The 16190-nt window shown below is 43.5% G+C and overlaps 1 protein-coding gene across 1 annotated transcript in view; it reads right to left on the reverse strand.

Moving 5' to 3' along the window:
* Positions 1 to 15916, reverse strand: part of LOC147896371 (protein DETOXIFICATION 44, chloroplastic-like) — a 40790-nt gene extending 24874 nt beyond the window's left edge. Inside the window, exons 1-8 of the mRNA XM_087382414.1 lie at positions 15689 to 15916; positions 14967 to 15345; positions 14629 to 14771; positions 13887 to 14072; positions 13629 to 13801; positions 9331 to 9466; positions 9093 to 9189; positions 590 to 690 (exon numbers count right to left, since the gene is read on the reverse strand). Coding sequence (XP_087238540.1) covers positions 590 to 690; positions 9093 to 9189; positions 9331 to 9466; positions 13629 to 13801; positions 13887 to 14072; positions 14629 to 14771; positions 14967 to 15328 — 1198 coding nt within the window. The 5' untranslated portion in view covers positions 15329 to 15345; positions 15689 to 15916. The remainder of the gene's footprint in view (positions 1 to 589; positions 691 to 9092; positions 9190 to 9330; positions 9467 to 13628; positions 13802 to 13886; positions 14073 to 14628; positions 14772 to 14966; positions 15346 to 15688) is intronic.
* Between the last annotated feature and the right edge of the window lie 274 nt (positions 15917 to 16190).

Raw genomic sequence — 16190 nt, forward strand, 5'->3', positions numbered from 1 at the left:
CGTAAAATTCGTGTTTTGAATCATTAATTTGAAATGCTTCTACCATCCTTATGCTGTCATTCTCTGACAGGAGTTCATTTGAGAATTTGCATAATTCTCTCTGTGAAAAACAAACACTAATGTTAATACTTTGCATCTGCAGGCTCACGTCTCGTAAAATAATCAGAATTAGTTGGCATTTCAGGAATTAGAGGATGTCATACTATTTCAACAAATTATGCAAAAAACCTGGCCAATTCTATTGTCTTGTATATTTGAGCTAGGCTTCACAAAGTATTTGCTTTACATTGATCAGGACCAGCATTGAAAGGGTTGAATCATATGTTTATGCATTTTGATATAAGAGTAATCCAAGTATGTATCAGTTATCTGGTGTTCATGCATTCTGGAGGATACAGATGGACTTTGATGTAACAATGATGCTCAAAGTAACATGTGGACTGAGACTTGATTTGAATGGGTTATAGCTAAGCATTTCAAACCAGCAAGCCAAAGACTTGAACTAAACTTTCATGCATGTAGGGGAAAACCCAAGCATTGCTTTTCATTAGACCATTCTAGAAGTCACAGAAGTATTGACACAGCTCACCAGACTTTAAAAATCGATCTGTTCGCAATCCACTAAGCTTTGGTGGGACAAGTACAACTTTATTACTGAGGTTCCACAGAAGTAACAAAGCCATGAGATATCTGCCAAAATCACAACATTGCGAGGATTAGGACTTTCACAAAAACTCGAAAGCTTTGTAGCTTCCTATAAGAGTTCTGTATGTGACATGTAAAACATGTTGATTTTTCCTGGACCTGGACTCAGTAAGGTATTAGCTCCCATTTTCTCAGCCAACTGAACCATGCAAACACAAAGCGATTCCAAACCAGCCTAAATTTAAAGGAGACTTCAATACTAACATCTGATTTGTCCCAGAACAGAGAACTCTAACATTTAACAAACTTTCACATTCTTTGCAAAAAAAAAAAAAAAAAAAAACTTTCACATGGGATCCTTGCAGTGAAGATGAAAATAGACAAGCTGGTTTAATTGATGCACTACGGTGGGTCTAATGTCCACATAGGGACTCATGCACGTACTGTACATAGCACAAGTACAAATCGCCTTGCTCAACACAAGAAAATAGCAAGTTGTTGATGATTTCCTTGCTCAGTTTTTTAGCCCAATCAGACAAACTTCTATGAGGCAAAACCTCTGCATATGAACACGTTGAATCCCGCTATGCACAGTTTGCCACTATGCAATAGTCCACTATGCTTCTACGCTTCGAGATACACAGACAGCCCACTACTCAGTCCCAATCACTCGCTTTCATACCAATGTAACATTTGTGATAACTGGAACAAGTAGCTGAATCATGATGCTCGACACATAGAACACAAAACAAGGATAGGAGGTCTTGCCACCAGCCACAACAGTCTCATCTGATTCCCACAACTAGGACGTTCCGGTTGTTTTAGCTATCACCCCCGAGCCCAACGGCCACCTTCCAAATATGTACCACTCCACTTAGGACTCCAAATACACCTAGGACAATCAGTTAGTACTACCTATACTAGCTCTCCTAACTAGGCACTATTGGCCCTCAAGCCTAACTAGCTAGTGGGCCAAAACCAGTACTGAAAAGACATTGATATTGTCCACGGATCTCATACTATACAGGAACTCTGAATGCATAGTGGTCCTCTGTCCCACTCTCTTGCATATCACAAAGTGCAGGCCATCTTTCACATGGGATGTCCTCTGCCTGCCCTATCTCAGCCAGTAGCTTGTGTGAAAATAACCGGAACTAATTAGTTGGGATCCTCCATGCATGTCAGAGATGACTCTCAGTGTCGCCTAGCAATTCGATGAACCCCTCCTCTGAGATCCCTGAGCAGTAATCTCTATAGAAGCTGAGCTTCACCGAAAGCTCAGTAGCTGATAGCAAGGTCCTGCATTTGTGGAGCTTCAAGAGATCCTCTCTAATGACCTTGACAGGCGATAGGGAGGAAAGAGAGAAAGAGAGAAAGAAATAAGTTTATTAATGTCTATGAAAGGCTGAAAGGTCTATGACACTGAAGAAAAACTAGATACAATGAAAGCTAAGGGTGGGGCCACTAACCGAGCACCCATACCCAAGGCTAATGTCTATGACAAGAACACAGTCGCTGCAGCGAGACCCAGGGGAAAACCCCCAAAAATTGAAACAACAAGTAGTAGCCCCTATTCATCTATCAATCAGTTAGTTATCCATCCAAGTAACTAGACCTATTTAACAGCCTATGGAACCAACTCCACAGGATGACTGAGGAGCAACAAGAGGAGCTTGTCAAACAATGCTCTAGATCTGTTGAGAGCCGGCGATGAGGAAGAAAATCAATGATGGATCGCAACTTATGCTCAGCCTATCCTAGGTCCCTCCCTCCTCCTCTCTAGTATCCGTGAGGTAGCCCGCCGTCTAACAAGTGCTACCGTCACTCTAGTGGTCTATCTCCCCACGTCCAATAGAAGGAATATGTCTGCAGTCCTCATGTGGGTGTCCATCTGGGGTCGGGTTTATTAAGTCTTGCACTTTGGCTCTCTGCTATGTCCGGTCCCCTGTTATCTCTAGCTCAAGTCACCGGAGAAAAAATCCGTAATTGTGCTCTGGCTGGGCTCTACTAGTGCCTCTTGTGCTCTCCTATGTGCTCATATGAGCTGATCTCTTTGTCCCTGTGACTCAAGAAGGAAAGTGGCCTCACACGTTGATTAGGATGTGCCAAAAACTGAGAAAAAGAGAGAGAGAGAGAGTCAGAGTCTATTAACGTCCATTGGAGACCAAAAGGTCTATGGGACAGCAAGAAACCCTCTAGCAGATCTTCTTTAGGGATGGCACATGGCAGCTCCCAAGGAGTGCAAAAGCAGCCCACATTATTTTAGAGTACCTACATAATAGTCTAAAAGGGTAAACAGCCATACATCAGTTTTAAGACTGAGAGTCTTTTGGTTTTAATTTAAACTCTCTTATTAGAGCTACGCCTTCATGGTAAACTGCCTATTTTCCATCCTTTCTGGCAGCCTTGACTTTAGCTAATTCAATTGCCTTATTCTTGAGTTGAGCCTGTGTAAGCTCCTCTGCTATCCATACTTTGGTACCCTTCAGCTTGTAAGATTGTCGAAGGAGCTTGATCCGCATATCTTTTGACTTCAGTGTAAGGATTGCATGACCTTTATAGTGCATAATAGAAGTCGGAATTACCAACAAGAAGGCTCAAAACAACCCATCCTTGGGCAACATGATCAGATTTTTTATCTGCAGCAAGCAGTGAGAGAGCTACGATTGGAACTGGCAGAAGTAAAGGCTCGACTACACATTCTAGAAGGGCGTGGTAAGCAGGCAGTAATTGATGAGGCTGTAAAATCTTGTAAGGATTCCCTCCCTACCCCGCAACTAGTCTCTACAGTCAAAGATCTTGTTCACATTGAAGTACAAACTACTAAGAAGGAAGTGATTGTGGAAGTGGACACCAAAGCAAGTAAGTCTGATATTCAAGCAGAGATTAAAGAACACGAAGCTAGAAGTGATAATGTGCTAAAGATTAGAATAGGGGGACTCCCAGAAGATTGGTACAAAGAGGAGGACACATATAGTGAAATATTGACAAAGATCAAAGCAAGCTTGCCCAGGAGGATGACGACTCCAGGCCATGCACAAGGAGAGGGTATCATGGCTGCAACTGTAGAGTACCGAGTCTTGATGGAGGTTGAAGGAGTTGAGGGGGACTTGGAGGAGAGGGTAGGCCAGACCATAATTTGGAGAGAGAGAGAGAGAGAGAGAGAGAGAGTGGGAACAAGGCAATGTGTCACGGCGACGTGAAGTTATGAACCATGACTAACTCTGGCTTAGGGGACTAGCTTAGGGGAAGCGACTCTTCCCAGAAGTCCCTGGGTGCACACACTAGGCCTACTTGCTAGGGGCAAGGCAAGGTTTAGTGGGGTCATAAAGTTGGGCCCTAGGAAACTAATGTTTCATTGGTTGGAAGGAATAGAACTTTATTGTGGGGGCAAACCAATGTTCCATTGGTTTTGTGGGGTTAGAGCATTAATGAGGGGGCCACATGGCAGCCCCTCATGCACACCTACCCTCTTCCTCTCCTTCCAAGGCTAATGTACGGTTTTCTTTTTGGACGTTGATCTTGTTGTTCATTTTTCTTGCATCCCGAGGTCCTCTATCCATACCTTTCCCTCTAAGGTTCGCTTCCCTAGGCTTCTGTACGGCTGTACGGAAGCTCTAATCCGTACTGTATGGAACAAGCCTGTTGTACCGACTGTTGCACGGCTCCCAAAGCACGTAGTACAAGCTGTGTGGAGTACCAGCCTGCTGTACGGATTGATTCTCTGCTGGTACGGGTGGTTTTGTTGGCTGAACGGTTGTTCTATGTTGCTGGCACGTTTTCCAAGGCTGGCTGTACGGACTTTTATGTGCTGCTGTACGGGATTCTACTGTTGGTTGTACAGATGTCATTAATGTTGCTGCTGCTGCAGGGATACTAAAGGCTGCTGTATGGACAGGGCACATTCTTCAATGGCTTGTTCACGTATTTCAAGGATAGGTTGCGGGTTGCGGGTGGACCTTGCCATGGCAGACTAGCTCCTTCTCTCTTGCCCTGGCCTCTTCACCAATGAGCCTCGCTCTTCTCACATTCCTCAGCTCCCAGTTTCCCTTCTCTCTTCCTCCCCCCTCTCCTAGCTGCTAGTTCCTCCTGCTAGCCCCCACACTGGATCTGTTGCCCCTGGAGGTGTTCTAGACTGGATTGGAGTTCCTTGGAGCTGATCTGGAGCTGGATAGAAATCATTTGAATCTGGTTTGAGTTCTCTTGTCACTATCCCTTTTATGTTGATTGCATTTAGTCATTTTGGAAGCTTGTTGTTGCTCCATTTGTTGTTGGGAGCCCCGCTTGGCCCTTTAGGCAGTGAATAGGCACCCAGTCACAGAGAGTGTACCCGTATTGGAGTCAAAGGGGCAGTGTGTGGATCTTCTTCCTGTATTGTGGTCACTTGTTCAGTCTGAGATCTGTGTTGATGCTTGGTCACCCTGAGAGGCTGGTCAGTGGGTTGTGGGATTGCCAGACCTGTTTGAGCAAGTTGGATGCTTTGTGGAATGCTTGGACACCTTTACAGTTGGTCATGAACAATGGTGAATGCCTTAGCCTTGCCTTGGTACTTGGGCACTAGTGTGTGCACTAGGATGGAATGCAGGTTGTAGCCAAAGTTTGGCTTGGACAGTGGCATTGCTCGTGAGGCAAAGCACGAGGGTAAGCGCTTATTGTATGTACCGGAAGGGGCGCCAAGTGTTTGGGGCCAGTGTGGTGTCTTGTACTTGGTTTCATTGAGCAGGGGCACTCTAGCCTCCATCCAGTTATTTCTCAGATTGTTTCTAAGTGGTATTGTTTAAAGTTAAGTGGCTCACCCTTCTCAGATCTTGGCCAATACTTGGACAGATACGATACACACTCTGATGGCCATTTGGGCGACCATGCAAGGATCATCTCGAGCAGCCTCTTCCAGGAGAGTTACTTTTCTCAGAGATTGGAGAGACTCTCCCTTCTTTGCTGAGACTTCTACAGGGTTGAGATGGCATTTTCAGCCTCAGCCTTGGTTTCTTTCTACCTCATTCCTCTGAGGTGTTTTTATTACATGCTTAGCATGGTGTATTTCTGCACAGAGCTTGTTCTAGCAGGTTTCTTTCTTACTTAAAAGAAGTCTCTTCTTTGAAAAAAAAAAAAAAAGTTGTGGCTGGAAATGATGCAATGTGGCTGTGAATAATGGATATGCAATGATAGTTATGGTCTACTGCCCTTTAGGGAATTGAAGGCCGGTTACACGATGAAATGTTAGATTATGGAATTACTAAAATAGAAAGCCAAGATTGAGTGTCGCTTGCTTTTAGTCCCTTCATCAACATAGGCGGAGGTGCATATTGGTGATACTTGGCAATCCTCTCAATGTCATCTCAAGTCTTGAATCAAGTTGCTTGAGCTAGTCTTTAATGGAAACAAGTCACCTAACCTTGATGGCTCCTAGGTTGTTTGGACCTCGTTAACCAACTCCGATCAACTCCAAAAACTTCACCCATGGTTATAACTAGGGTGGACATTGAGTCCCCAACCCACATAAACAAATACATCTAAATCAATAAGAACAAATTGAATTAATTGAAAAAACAATCACCGGAAAAAGGGTACTTTTTTATCTAGTTCATGACAAATAGTCTACAAAGGTTGATTCCTTCTCAATTGATCATTTTGAACAAGCTTTCCTAAAAGAATTTCTACCGAAGAACGAGCATGAGAGACATGGAATCACTGCATATTGGGAAGAAATTCTTTAAACTAGTATATTGCTAATTATACGAAGGTTCTACCCAAGATGGAAGCTATAGATGAGTTCCAAAAGATACGAGGCTTTGTAGGGGGTCTCAAAGATGATTACAAAGTTTATGTGAGAAGAAATTCTCCCAACACTTTGAATGAAGCGCCATAGCAAAACCAAAGGGGGGTGATGAGGGGCAAACAGGGTCTATAACTCATACCAAGATTTATGCCAAGGCCACGTATGTTTAAAGGGCCATTCAAAGAAGAGGTTTCTCAGCCTCCACTTAAGAAATCAAAAGGAGAAGGCTATCCATTCCTAAAATGATAACATTTTGAGCAAACAAGAAGAATTATGTTTTACTTTATGGGGAAGGCGATTCCGCTTGGAATAGTCCTAAAATTTCCAAAAGCGGAGGCTTCTACTCCTGTTTGATCTCGCAAAAGCAGATGCATATGGTGTTACCAACTATCCTTGATAGACACTGAAAAATATAGACAGGCGGAAGTTTATCAAGATGGATGCATGGAAATATAAGAGGGCATGAAGCATGTGTGATGCTTGATGGCACGTGTGATGGCACCCCATAATTTCTTGAAGTATTTATTAGTTAAGAAATTCAAGTTGCCCAAAAGCCCAAGTGCACATAAGTATGTGGTGCCTATAGCTAAGGGCAAGGACAAATAGGTTTGGGACGACATGATATATGGGGTCCAGGTGGAGATTCAAAATTGAATATAGGATGGAGATCTCATTAAAAACAGCCTGCAATTTGCGCCATGTGTCCTGTTTCTATTCCAAAGAGTCGCAATACCTGCATTTTCTGGCCTTCCAATGGTCTACAACCATGCCTTTTTCTTCAAGAAGGTTACGATCTCAAGAAGGCTTTGAGGAATTGGAAGTGGTTATGATGCTCTTCAATAGCAAATAATTCAATGTCGTTTATTGGGAATCCCCTTTACAAGATGTGGCAGGCATCTGTGTTCTATAAATTCTTGCCTAGTTGTTCATGTGCTATATATTCACCTTCAATTGCAAGCACTTCAGTTTGGAGTACTGTTGCATTGGATACATACTTTTATGATTATGTCCAATTTAATCTTTGAATGAAAAGTTCTGGAATCATCTCAATTTTGAGAAGCGATTGTTAAATAAAATTGCATTCTTCATTCAAACTTTGCCCACAGTAGTGCTAATAGGAAAAACTGTAATATTTTACCTAAATAGACTTGTAGCCCTTGAAGTGGGAACAAAATCCTCGGGGTCTAGCATGCCCATGAGAGTGACAAAGAGAACTTGGACACAGCACCGTCCTTGTGAAGGAGGTTGTCAAGTTAATAGCAATTAAGGATGTTGTGTCAAATAGAAAAATCAGCCATGGTGTACAAAACTGCTCCACCACAAGTTGGAGAAAGGCACCTATATAGATAGCAGATGTGATGATAGTACCTCCCAGATGGTTTTTCTCTAGGAAACAAACAAGCACATAAAAGGGTCATCACAACATAATCACCATCCACCAAACAATTTCATGTAGCACTGATTTTAATAAGCTTCAATCCAAAGGACAAGCTTCAAAACACCAGAGAACCCAGTCCAGTTAAAAATAAAGGCAACATGGTCCTTAAAATTCAGGTAAATAAGCTTGGCAGGCCTGTCAAAATGTCACTGCTTTGGAATTGACTGGAACAGAGAAGCGACCTCTAGCTGTGAGACACCCCTTCCAACATGGTCACTAAATCTATATCAACTTTTTATCTGGACCTTCAGTCAGTCATTTGATGAATCCCAAGCAGCCGAAAAAGTTGGAAACATTAAGACCAAGGATTTTACAGTCCACTTTAATACATTAAAACCCTTGTTTTGCCCAATCAGTTGTAATCACGCAACAGTGCCAGTGAAGAAACTCTTTGTAAATGCTACCCAAATCTTCGTCTTCAGAGAATACTATCAAATAGAAGCCTGAGGCAAAATTCATCGTATATCTAAGAAGTTTCAGGTGGTAGTGGCTCGGATGGCAGGTCTTCAACTGAAAAATGTGCAAGACCAAGTGAAGCCTTGCACAGAATAGTCCTGATACCCAATCACTTGCAAGAGATGCAACATGTGGATGTCCTTTTCGAAGTCTCTCATGTGCATACAGGTGTAAAAATAGTGACGGGCCTACATAAAGCATAAAATTGAAGCACAACAATATGTGCTGTTAACAAGGTTGAGATAGCAAAGTGAATTCTATTTGAGTGAAAAAATCCCAACAAACCTCAGCTTGCTACCAGTTGGCAGCCTATGTAAGTGTAAAAACATTTAAAGATTTTTGGCACATTTTAAAATGTAAGCTGCAAAAAAATGATTTTTTGCCTGACCTTAAAACATATAAACCAAGCTTTAATAAAAAAACAGTAACTCAACATGCTTCATTTTAGAGATGCAGATAAAAGACCTGAAATGATTTATGTTAGTGTGCAAGGTTTTGAGTAACTAGCTTTGTCCTTTGCCACCATAAGGAACAGCAAAGCCCTTTTGGGTGTGAGGGAAAGTGTGTGTGTATGTGTGTGTGTTTGGGTGGGGGGGAGGGGGGCGCAGCAGGGGTGGTTGTCTTGTAAAAACGTTCATCTTGACATAAAATATATTCCACACGTCCGGACACACAGTTTTCGTGTCCACTTGGTAATGAGGACCATAAATGCAATCGATTCCTTATCTCATGCAAACATTGAACTTCGGAAAATTTGCTGAGTTGGCCACTTACTGCGATACTACTGTTGCAACTGCTGCACCACTTACGCCAAATCCAAATACGAACATAAGAATGGGGCCCAATAGAATATTACAGACGTTGCTAAATGCTGAAAACAATCAACAAAACCTGCATTTAAATTACTTCTCCTGAGATCCTTGAATGCAGAAAAAAAACCTTCCCTCACAGTGCATAGCAGAAAGCTACAGGTCAAAATGACAGCCATTATGATTGAGAGTATGAGCATCACCTGTTGCATACAAGGGAGTTCTTGTATCCTTAAATCCACGAAAGATGCCTTGAACAGCAAGTGAAATAACATTTGCAGGAGCTCCAAGTGCACGAATTGCAAGGTACTTTGCAGCAGGAAATCTCATTGATGTACCCTGTCATGAACATTCACCAGGTGTATTCTAATAGCTTAAAAATTGAGTACTAGTAAACAACCACCCTTCAGAAAAAGATCACTAAGTCCTTCCTTGCTAGTGTCAATGGTGAAGACCTGGACTGATCCACATATAAGATTGCGTGTAGGAAACCTTCTATGAGGAGAGAATGTTACAAGACAAAGAATTCTTTGAGCAATTCCCCCCCACAAAAGGGGGAAAGACAACAGTATAAAAGACATCTGCAGCCCACATAGGATCAACTTCAAAAGCTAAGCACAAGATAAAATCACCTCCCACAAAGGGTAAAGACAATCACCAAAATGAAACTCCAATCACGAACAGAAAACTAAAAGGCATAGTCGTCTTCAAGGTTGATGGCAGGTGTCTCCGACTGTACCAAACCAGTGAAGTTCTCCCTTTGAGTGTCTTCCACAATGTAGGTTTTTTTTTTTTTTTTTTTTTGGGACACCTCTTGGGAGATTTTGGCTAGCATTTCCTCTTGGCACATTTGGAGAGCCAGATGTACAAAGGCCTTGGATGGCACCTAGATACACCCATCACAGGTGTTCACAGGTATTTGGACTGACACAGTTCGCACATTGATAGCCATTTGGGCTAGCATGCAGGGCCCTTCACGGGCAGCCTCTTCTAGGAGGACTGTTTTTCTTGGAGTTTGGAGGGGTTCTCCCTTTTTCTCGGAGGTTTCTACCGGATTGAGATGGCACTATCAGCCCCAATCCTTTCTTTTTGGCTCTTGAGCTTTTCATGCATTGCATGGTGTATCCCGTATGGAGCTTGCTCTAACGGTTTTCTTTAATACTTAATAGAAGTCTCTTTTTGCAAAAAAAATAAAATGCAGGTTTTTGTACTGAATTCTTTATTTTTCACATCATAGGCTCGTTTGTTAGCAGAATTTCTCAATGTGTCCTCTCTCACAATATTTTCAAACGAAGCTTTTCTTACTGCATTATTCTTCACCTTGCTTTTCTCTCTATCTGCATATGCTATTTCCCTCCAGGCCAAACTGACTCAATTCTGTGTTCTTCACTCCTAAGCATACGGAATCTGAATTTACCCCGAGGATAGTGACCAGCTCATAATATCGTGGAGGAAGACTCGTCTGCAGAATAGCTTTGGCGTCATCATTTTCTACCTCACTCCAATCGCCTGCAACAGCTTCATGATTGATTGCAACCTATTGAGGTGAGTACCCAGATCACCCATGAAGTCCAACCTGGTTGAGAACAATGTTCGAATTTTTTATCTTTGTTCCAAATGAGTTTCCAGCCTCTGCCAATTCTGGAGACCTGTCTTGGAAACATCCACGTGGTGGAAATGATTCGCCCCTAAAGCCCAACCTAAAATTCTCAAGGCCGTCTCATTCTTAAGCTGCAGGCTGGGAACACCTCAGCTCATTGTATCATGTTCTTTTTAGTCTCAGAGACCCTTTGGCCTTCCATAGACTTTTAATAAAGTCCCTCTCAGGCTCGGCAGATCTTCCCACGGCGACTGACACGCCACAAGAGACGGGCTTCCTCACACAGAGGATGGATGAGATCATCAGATCATTTCGAGGAGGGGACCTGACCATGGATGGGGACTTCTTTCGGAAAGGAAGCAACCCATTCCCATCACTGATCCAAGAGTGTGGCACACTTATGCATGCTCCTTATATGATGTCCTTATGCAAACACCACCGGACATGTCCTCTATGCCCAGACCCACTACCTATCACTTATTCACCACACAGAATGTACGGGCTGCGCTCCACCGGCTACACAACCGGAACCACAGGACCATGAGGGCCTACGGACTCAGCATTTCGCACATGGGTAGGAGGTCTTAGCCCCGGCTCTAGCACAGATGTTCAACCATGTTGTATGCCACGGCTTCCCACCGGCATGGAGCACCACCACTATTGTACCAATACACGAAGTAGGAGACCCCATGGACACTGGGAACTACCACACCCTCATGATTGGCTACACACTGGCCAAGATTTACGGATCGGTACTAGAGAGGGAGATCAGCAGTCATACAGAGACACGGGGACAGCGGGTAGGGCAAGCAGGATTCAGGAGGCAACACTCTACACTAGATCACATCTTCACTCTGAGGGCTATCAATGAGGAGGCGAGGTCAGACACTAGAAAGTCCACACATGCTTCATAGACTTTCGGAAGGCCTTTGACACAGTCCCACAATCCCGCATGATCAGGAGACTACAGGAGATGCGAATTGGAGATGCGAATTCTAGAGACGTTGATCTGGGGGGTGGTGAGCCTATATGGATTAGTCAGAGGTTGAGTTCGTGCCCCAAGTGGTCTATTGGATTGGGTCGAGAGCACGATCGGGGTAAAGCAAGGTTACCCCCTCTCACCGACTCTCTTCGGACTTTACATCTATGAGATCACATCCTTCATAGACCACCTAGCAGGTGAGGGATCATTACTGGCCGACCTCATGATATAGATACTGCTATACACTGATGACATAGTCCTTATATCATCTTCAGCGAAAGGGCTGCAGAGACATCTGGAAGCCCTAGAGTCAACCTTGGGAAGACCAAGGTTATGGTCTTCAACACGTCACGCACAATGCTCAACCAACTCAGCTTCACTTATTGTGGTGGTGAGCCAATGGAGATAGTACAGTTCCTACACATATTTGGGAGCAATCTTCACAGGACCCCTCTTCACAATGACCCATGCAGCCCAGGCACGACACACACGGGGCGGAGTGACAGTGCTTCGAGGCACATTTCCAGGATCCACCGACGAAGGGCTGGCTTTTCGATACGCTAGTGCGGCTAACTACCATGTATGCAACACCCTTCTAGGAATGTGATATCCCGAAGACACAATGGAGTAATTTGAGCGGCTACATGTGATTATGAGGTCAAGGATGATTCGGCGTAAGCCCTCAGTCCCACATGAGATAGTACAGACAGAGTTCACGATGACACCTCTTCAAGTTGATGCCATCTTTCAAACAGTGACTTTCATCCATAGAGTTTGGGACTTACCTCACCGGAGACTTCCGAAGCTGGCCTTGGAGTCATCCAGACGACTAGCGGAGGGTGGGGCAGACACATGGTATGCATGTATATCCACCTGGCTTGCCAGGCACGATATCCACTTTCTCCCTTTCAATACAGCATGGACACGCCTCCGTAGTCGATTCCACGAGATGAGATCAACTATATCATACGGTTAGATCTCCTCCAGCTCCACACATCTCCGACTTGGGAAGGGGACCAGGAGCTCCCAACCAAGATCTAGTTCTATTGCGACCACTTCTGAGAGTATCGGAGGAGGGATTCATCATCCGACCCCAGTACCTTGAGGACAGAGAGTCTCACATGCACTGAGGATTGTCATTGGACAGATGCAGGTTTCGTCCCATCAGTTGAGGATTGAGGCGGGCAGAGCTGCAAGTATACCTAGAGAGCATAGGATTTGCATGCTATGTATGCTGGGGGCGGTTGAGACAGAGGAGCATTTTCTTTGTATTTGCCCAGCCTATTATGAGATACGGGGATGCTACCACTGTCCCTACCTGGAGGCGAGTGGCTTCGGACCACTATCACGACTGATCCATTTCCATGACCAGGTCTGTATTGGGCTCTATCTCATGGAGATGTGCCGGCACAGGGAGACACTAGGAGGCAGCTAGACCACAGGACAGAGAGGCTGACCAGGCACAGCAACGAGGCACAGACTTCTATACATATGAGTCATCTCCTGGACTAAGCAGAGGAGCTAGCTGATATGAGCCGACACGGTGCCACTAAGAGAGGGACGCAAAGATCACGAGCGAGACAGAGTGCCTAGAGCACACTCTATTGAGGTCAGACCTATCACAGGTTTCGACCAACAGAGACGAATACAATAGACAAAGGAAATGTAAAGACTTCCCTCTCTTTCATCAAGTACCCCACTTATGAGCAGAGCCAACAGTTAGTTACTTGAGCGATCCATTCAAGCAAGCTAGGCATAGGGAAAATCAGCGTTTCTTACAAATTCAACATATATCAGCATCATACTCACACTGATGATGTCTAGCAATATGAAATTGCCTAGTAATTATAATCAAATGTATATAACAATCCTCTGACTCTCTGCAGAAATGTATTGCTTCATAAGCGTACTTTCCTTACCACGGGCACGCCCATGAGAGTCAAAATAGGGCCAACCCCTAAGGCCAAAACAGCTGCTTCCACAACAGCAAGAATTGATGCAAGGAAGAGGGCAGATGAAACTGCAGGCACAATGCGCTTCTTTGAAGTAATTTGTAATCCATCAGTTAACTCACTCTGAGAGAATGCATGATCTGTCATCATAGTATACCACATTGTCAGGTGGAATCTGCAACAACAGGCCAAAAAGAGCAAGCAGGTAGCATAGAGACCACATACCATACTTGATCTCCTGACAAGGTATAGTAGAAGGTGCTGCCTTCTCCAGTGGAGTTTCCATGGCAGTTGCAGTATCATCTTCCGCAACGAATGAAGTGGTCACGTTGAGCAGAGGAACATTGAAAATCTTTGAGACCAAATTGAAAATCGAAACTGAAACACCCATTGCAGCTAGCTCCACAGGACCTTCTCCAACAGAAAAAACAATCTATTTTAAAACAAACACGAATTTAAACGTCATACAACCACCAACTCAACATTGCTTAAAATAAAACAGCAAAGACAGAAGTCATGGACCACTGCCCATTGTCCGGTTCAAAGGTTCTCCTCATGATCAAAATGTATTTTGCAATAAGGCAAGAAAGAGTTTCAACAGAAATATAGAGGGTTTTCTTTGGTAAAGTTGTCAGTACTCATTGCCTCAATGAAGAAAGAGTGGCGGAAAGAATCTTCAAATCTGTAATGCACAACGTAGAAACTGCAAACACCTCCCTGACTATATCTTTTAAAAAATTCAACAACTTCCATTACTTCATCCCACCTTGCTTTCCACGCTCTAAGTTATCTTATATAACTAAATCATGGTCAGTAAGAATCTCAAACTACAACTAGGCTCTGCTCATACTCCAGATACCTTTGCTAAAGGTACTGTTTGAAACACGGCATTTCCTCTATGTGGAAGAACGTCAACTAATAGAATCAAACAAGCCACTGCAAAAGTAGTTGTTTCCTTTGTAAGTACCTAATCTCCCCACATACGCGGTCTCCATCAACTGTGCCATGGGTTCAATGGCCTGTGCCATTACAGCAGGCAAAGCAAGAATAGCAATTTCTCTCCCAAAATCATGGACCCGCAAATGTTCAGCTGCACGATCAAATGAATTACTGGCCCCAACGTATTGCAAAGAAGACAAGAAAGAGTTAGTTGAACCTGAACTGTGGTGATTTTTAAGCTGTAAGTTACGAGTAGAAGTAATGTTAAAAAAAGGACGGTTGGCCAACGCAAGTGATTATTTGCACTGGTTGTCCTGATATTGGAACAAATAGTGTACATGCACTCACTTGGGAACAAGCTTTTACCTGGCATGTTCAAGCAATCCACTGAAAGAATTTCCTCTTTCACCGTGTGCTAGTAATGCGTCACCACGTTTCTCGGAATTGATATGTAAACCAACTTTAGCTGTTGAAGATATATGCCCACCGAAACGAGGAATGAAATTCCTGTTTTTGTGTGTAGTTCCTCCTCCCGGGAGAAGGCTACAATGCCGATGAAGTCCTCTGCTGTAGTCATTTTTGTGGGCCGCAAGCAAGGTGGTTTCTCTCTTTCTCGAGATGACACCGGGTAAACTTGCCTGGTATTTGATAAGTGCACTTCGAAACCGGTACGTTGATAGGTCGTTGTGTAATTTGAAATTATGTACACCCTCTGTAATTCCTGCCATGGTCGCCAGCCCTGTACCTGCATAATAACGGCATATACCTGTTATAGGGAAGGACGCATTTGTTGTGTAACAAATCTCATCATAAAAAAGGTGCTCCTATATGCCTGATTACGAGGGTGTTTTGCTTGAAATGGAATGCTCTTCGATGTTACAAATCAGTTCGATTGACTCTTTCTTGAAAAAAAAGATTTGCATCTCCCACGTATATGAACTAATTCTTGAAGCAACTGATGTGGGTGTCAAGCTACTTTAGCGCAAATTGAATGAGCAAGGCGGGTTCGCTCTGCGCTCTTCCGTGAGGTTAAGTACTCTCTCTCTCTCTCTCTCTCTGTGTTTGAAAGAGCTTCTTTAACTTCATACCTGGTATTTGTACTCTTCTAAGATTGCGTTTTTCGCAATCTCCGTCCAATCACCTTCCCAACGCCATGCTTCTTTTCAAACTCTGTAAGGTTGCTTCCTCGCACGAATTGTGCTTCTTTCCCTCGACGTTTCCATGGTTGCAGAATTGCACGTGAGGCATGATTGGTGAAAAGGAGGTAGACGACGGGCAGCTCAAGAATCCGCCCAACTTTCAAAGGAAGCGCAGGAACAACGTGGAAACTTGAGAAGCTGAAAACATGTTAATTAAGGGCCAATTTTCCTTAAAAGTTAAAGCATGTTAATTAAGTGCCATTTTCCTTAAAACGTCCTTACAAGGTTAAACCATGTTACATTAAAGTTTATCTTACCAACAAAATTCCATTTCCATTGGTACCTATGATGTACCCCCTTGACATTGAAAATCTTTCCATAATATATATTAGTAACAGCAAAATTCCATTTCCATAGTACCTATGATGTACCTATAATATTATGGATAAAG

Source organism: Dipteris shenzhenensis, chromosome 12, assembly GCF_047967505.1.
Source record: "Dipteris shenzhenensis isolate YYH24624 ecotype China chromosome 12, Dip_SZ_1.0, whole genome shotgun sequence".
Classification (NCBI taxonomy): Eukaryota; Viridiplantae; Streptophyta; class Polypodiopsida; order Gleicheniales; family Dipteridaceae; genus Dipteris; species Dipteris shenzhenensis.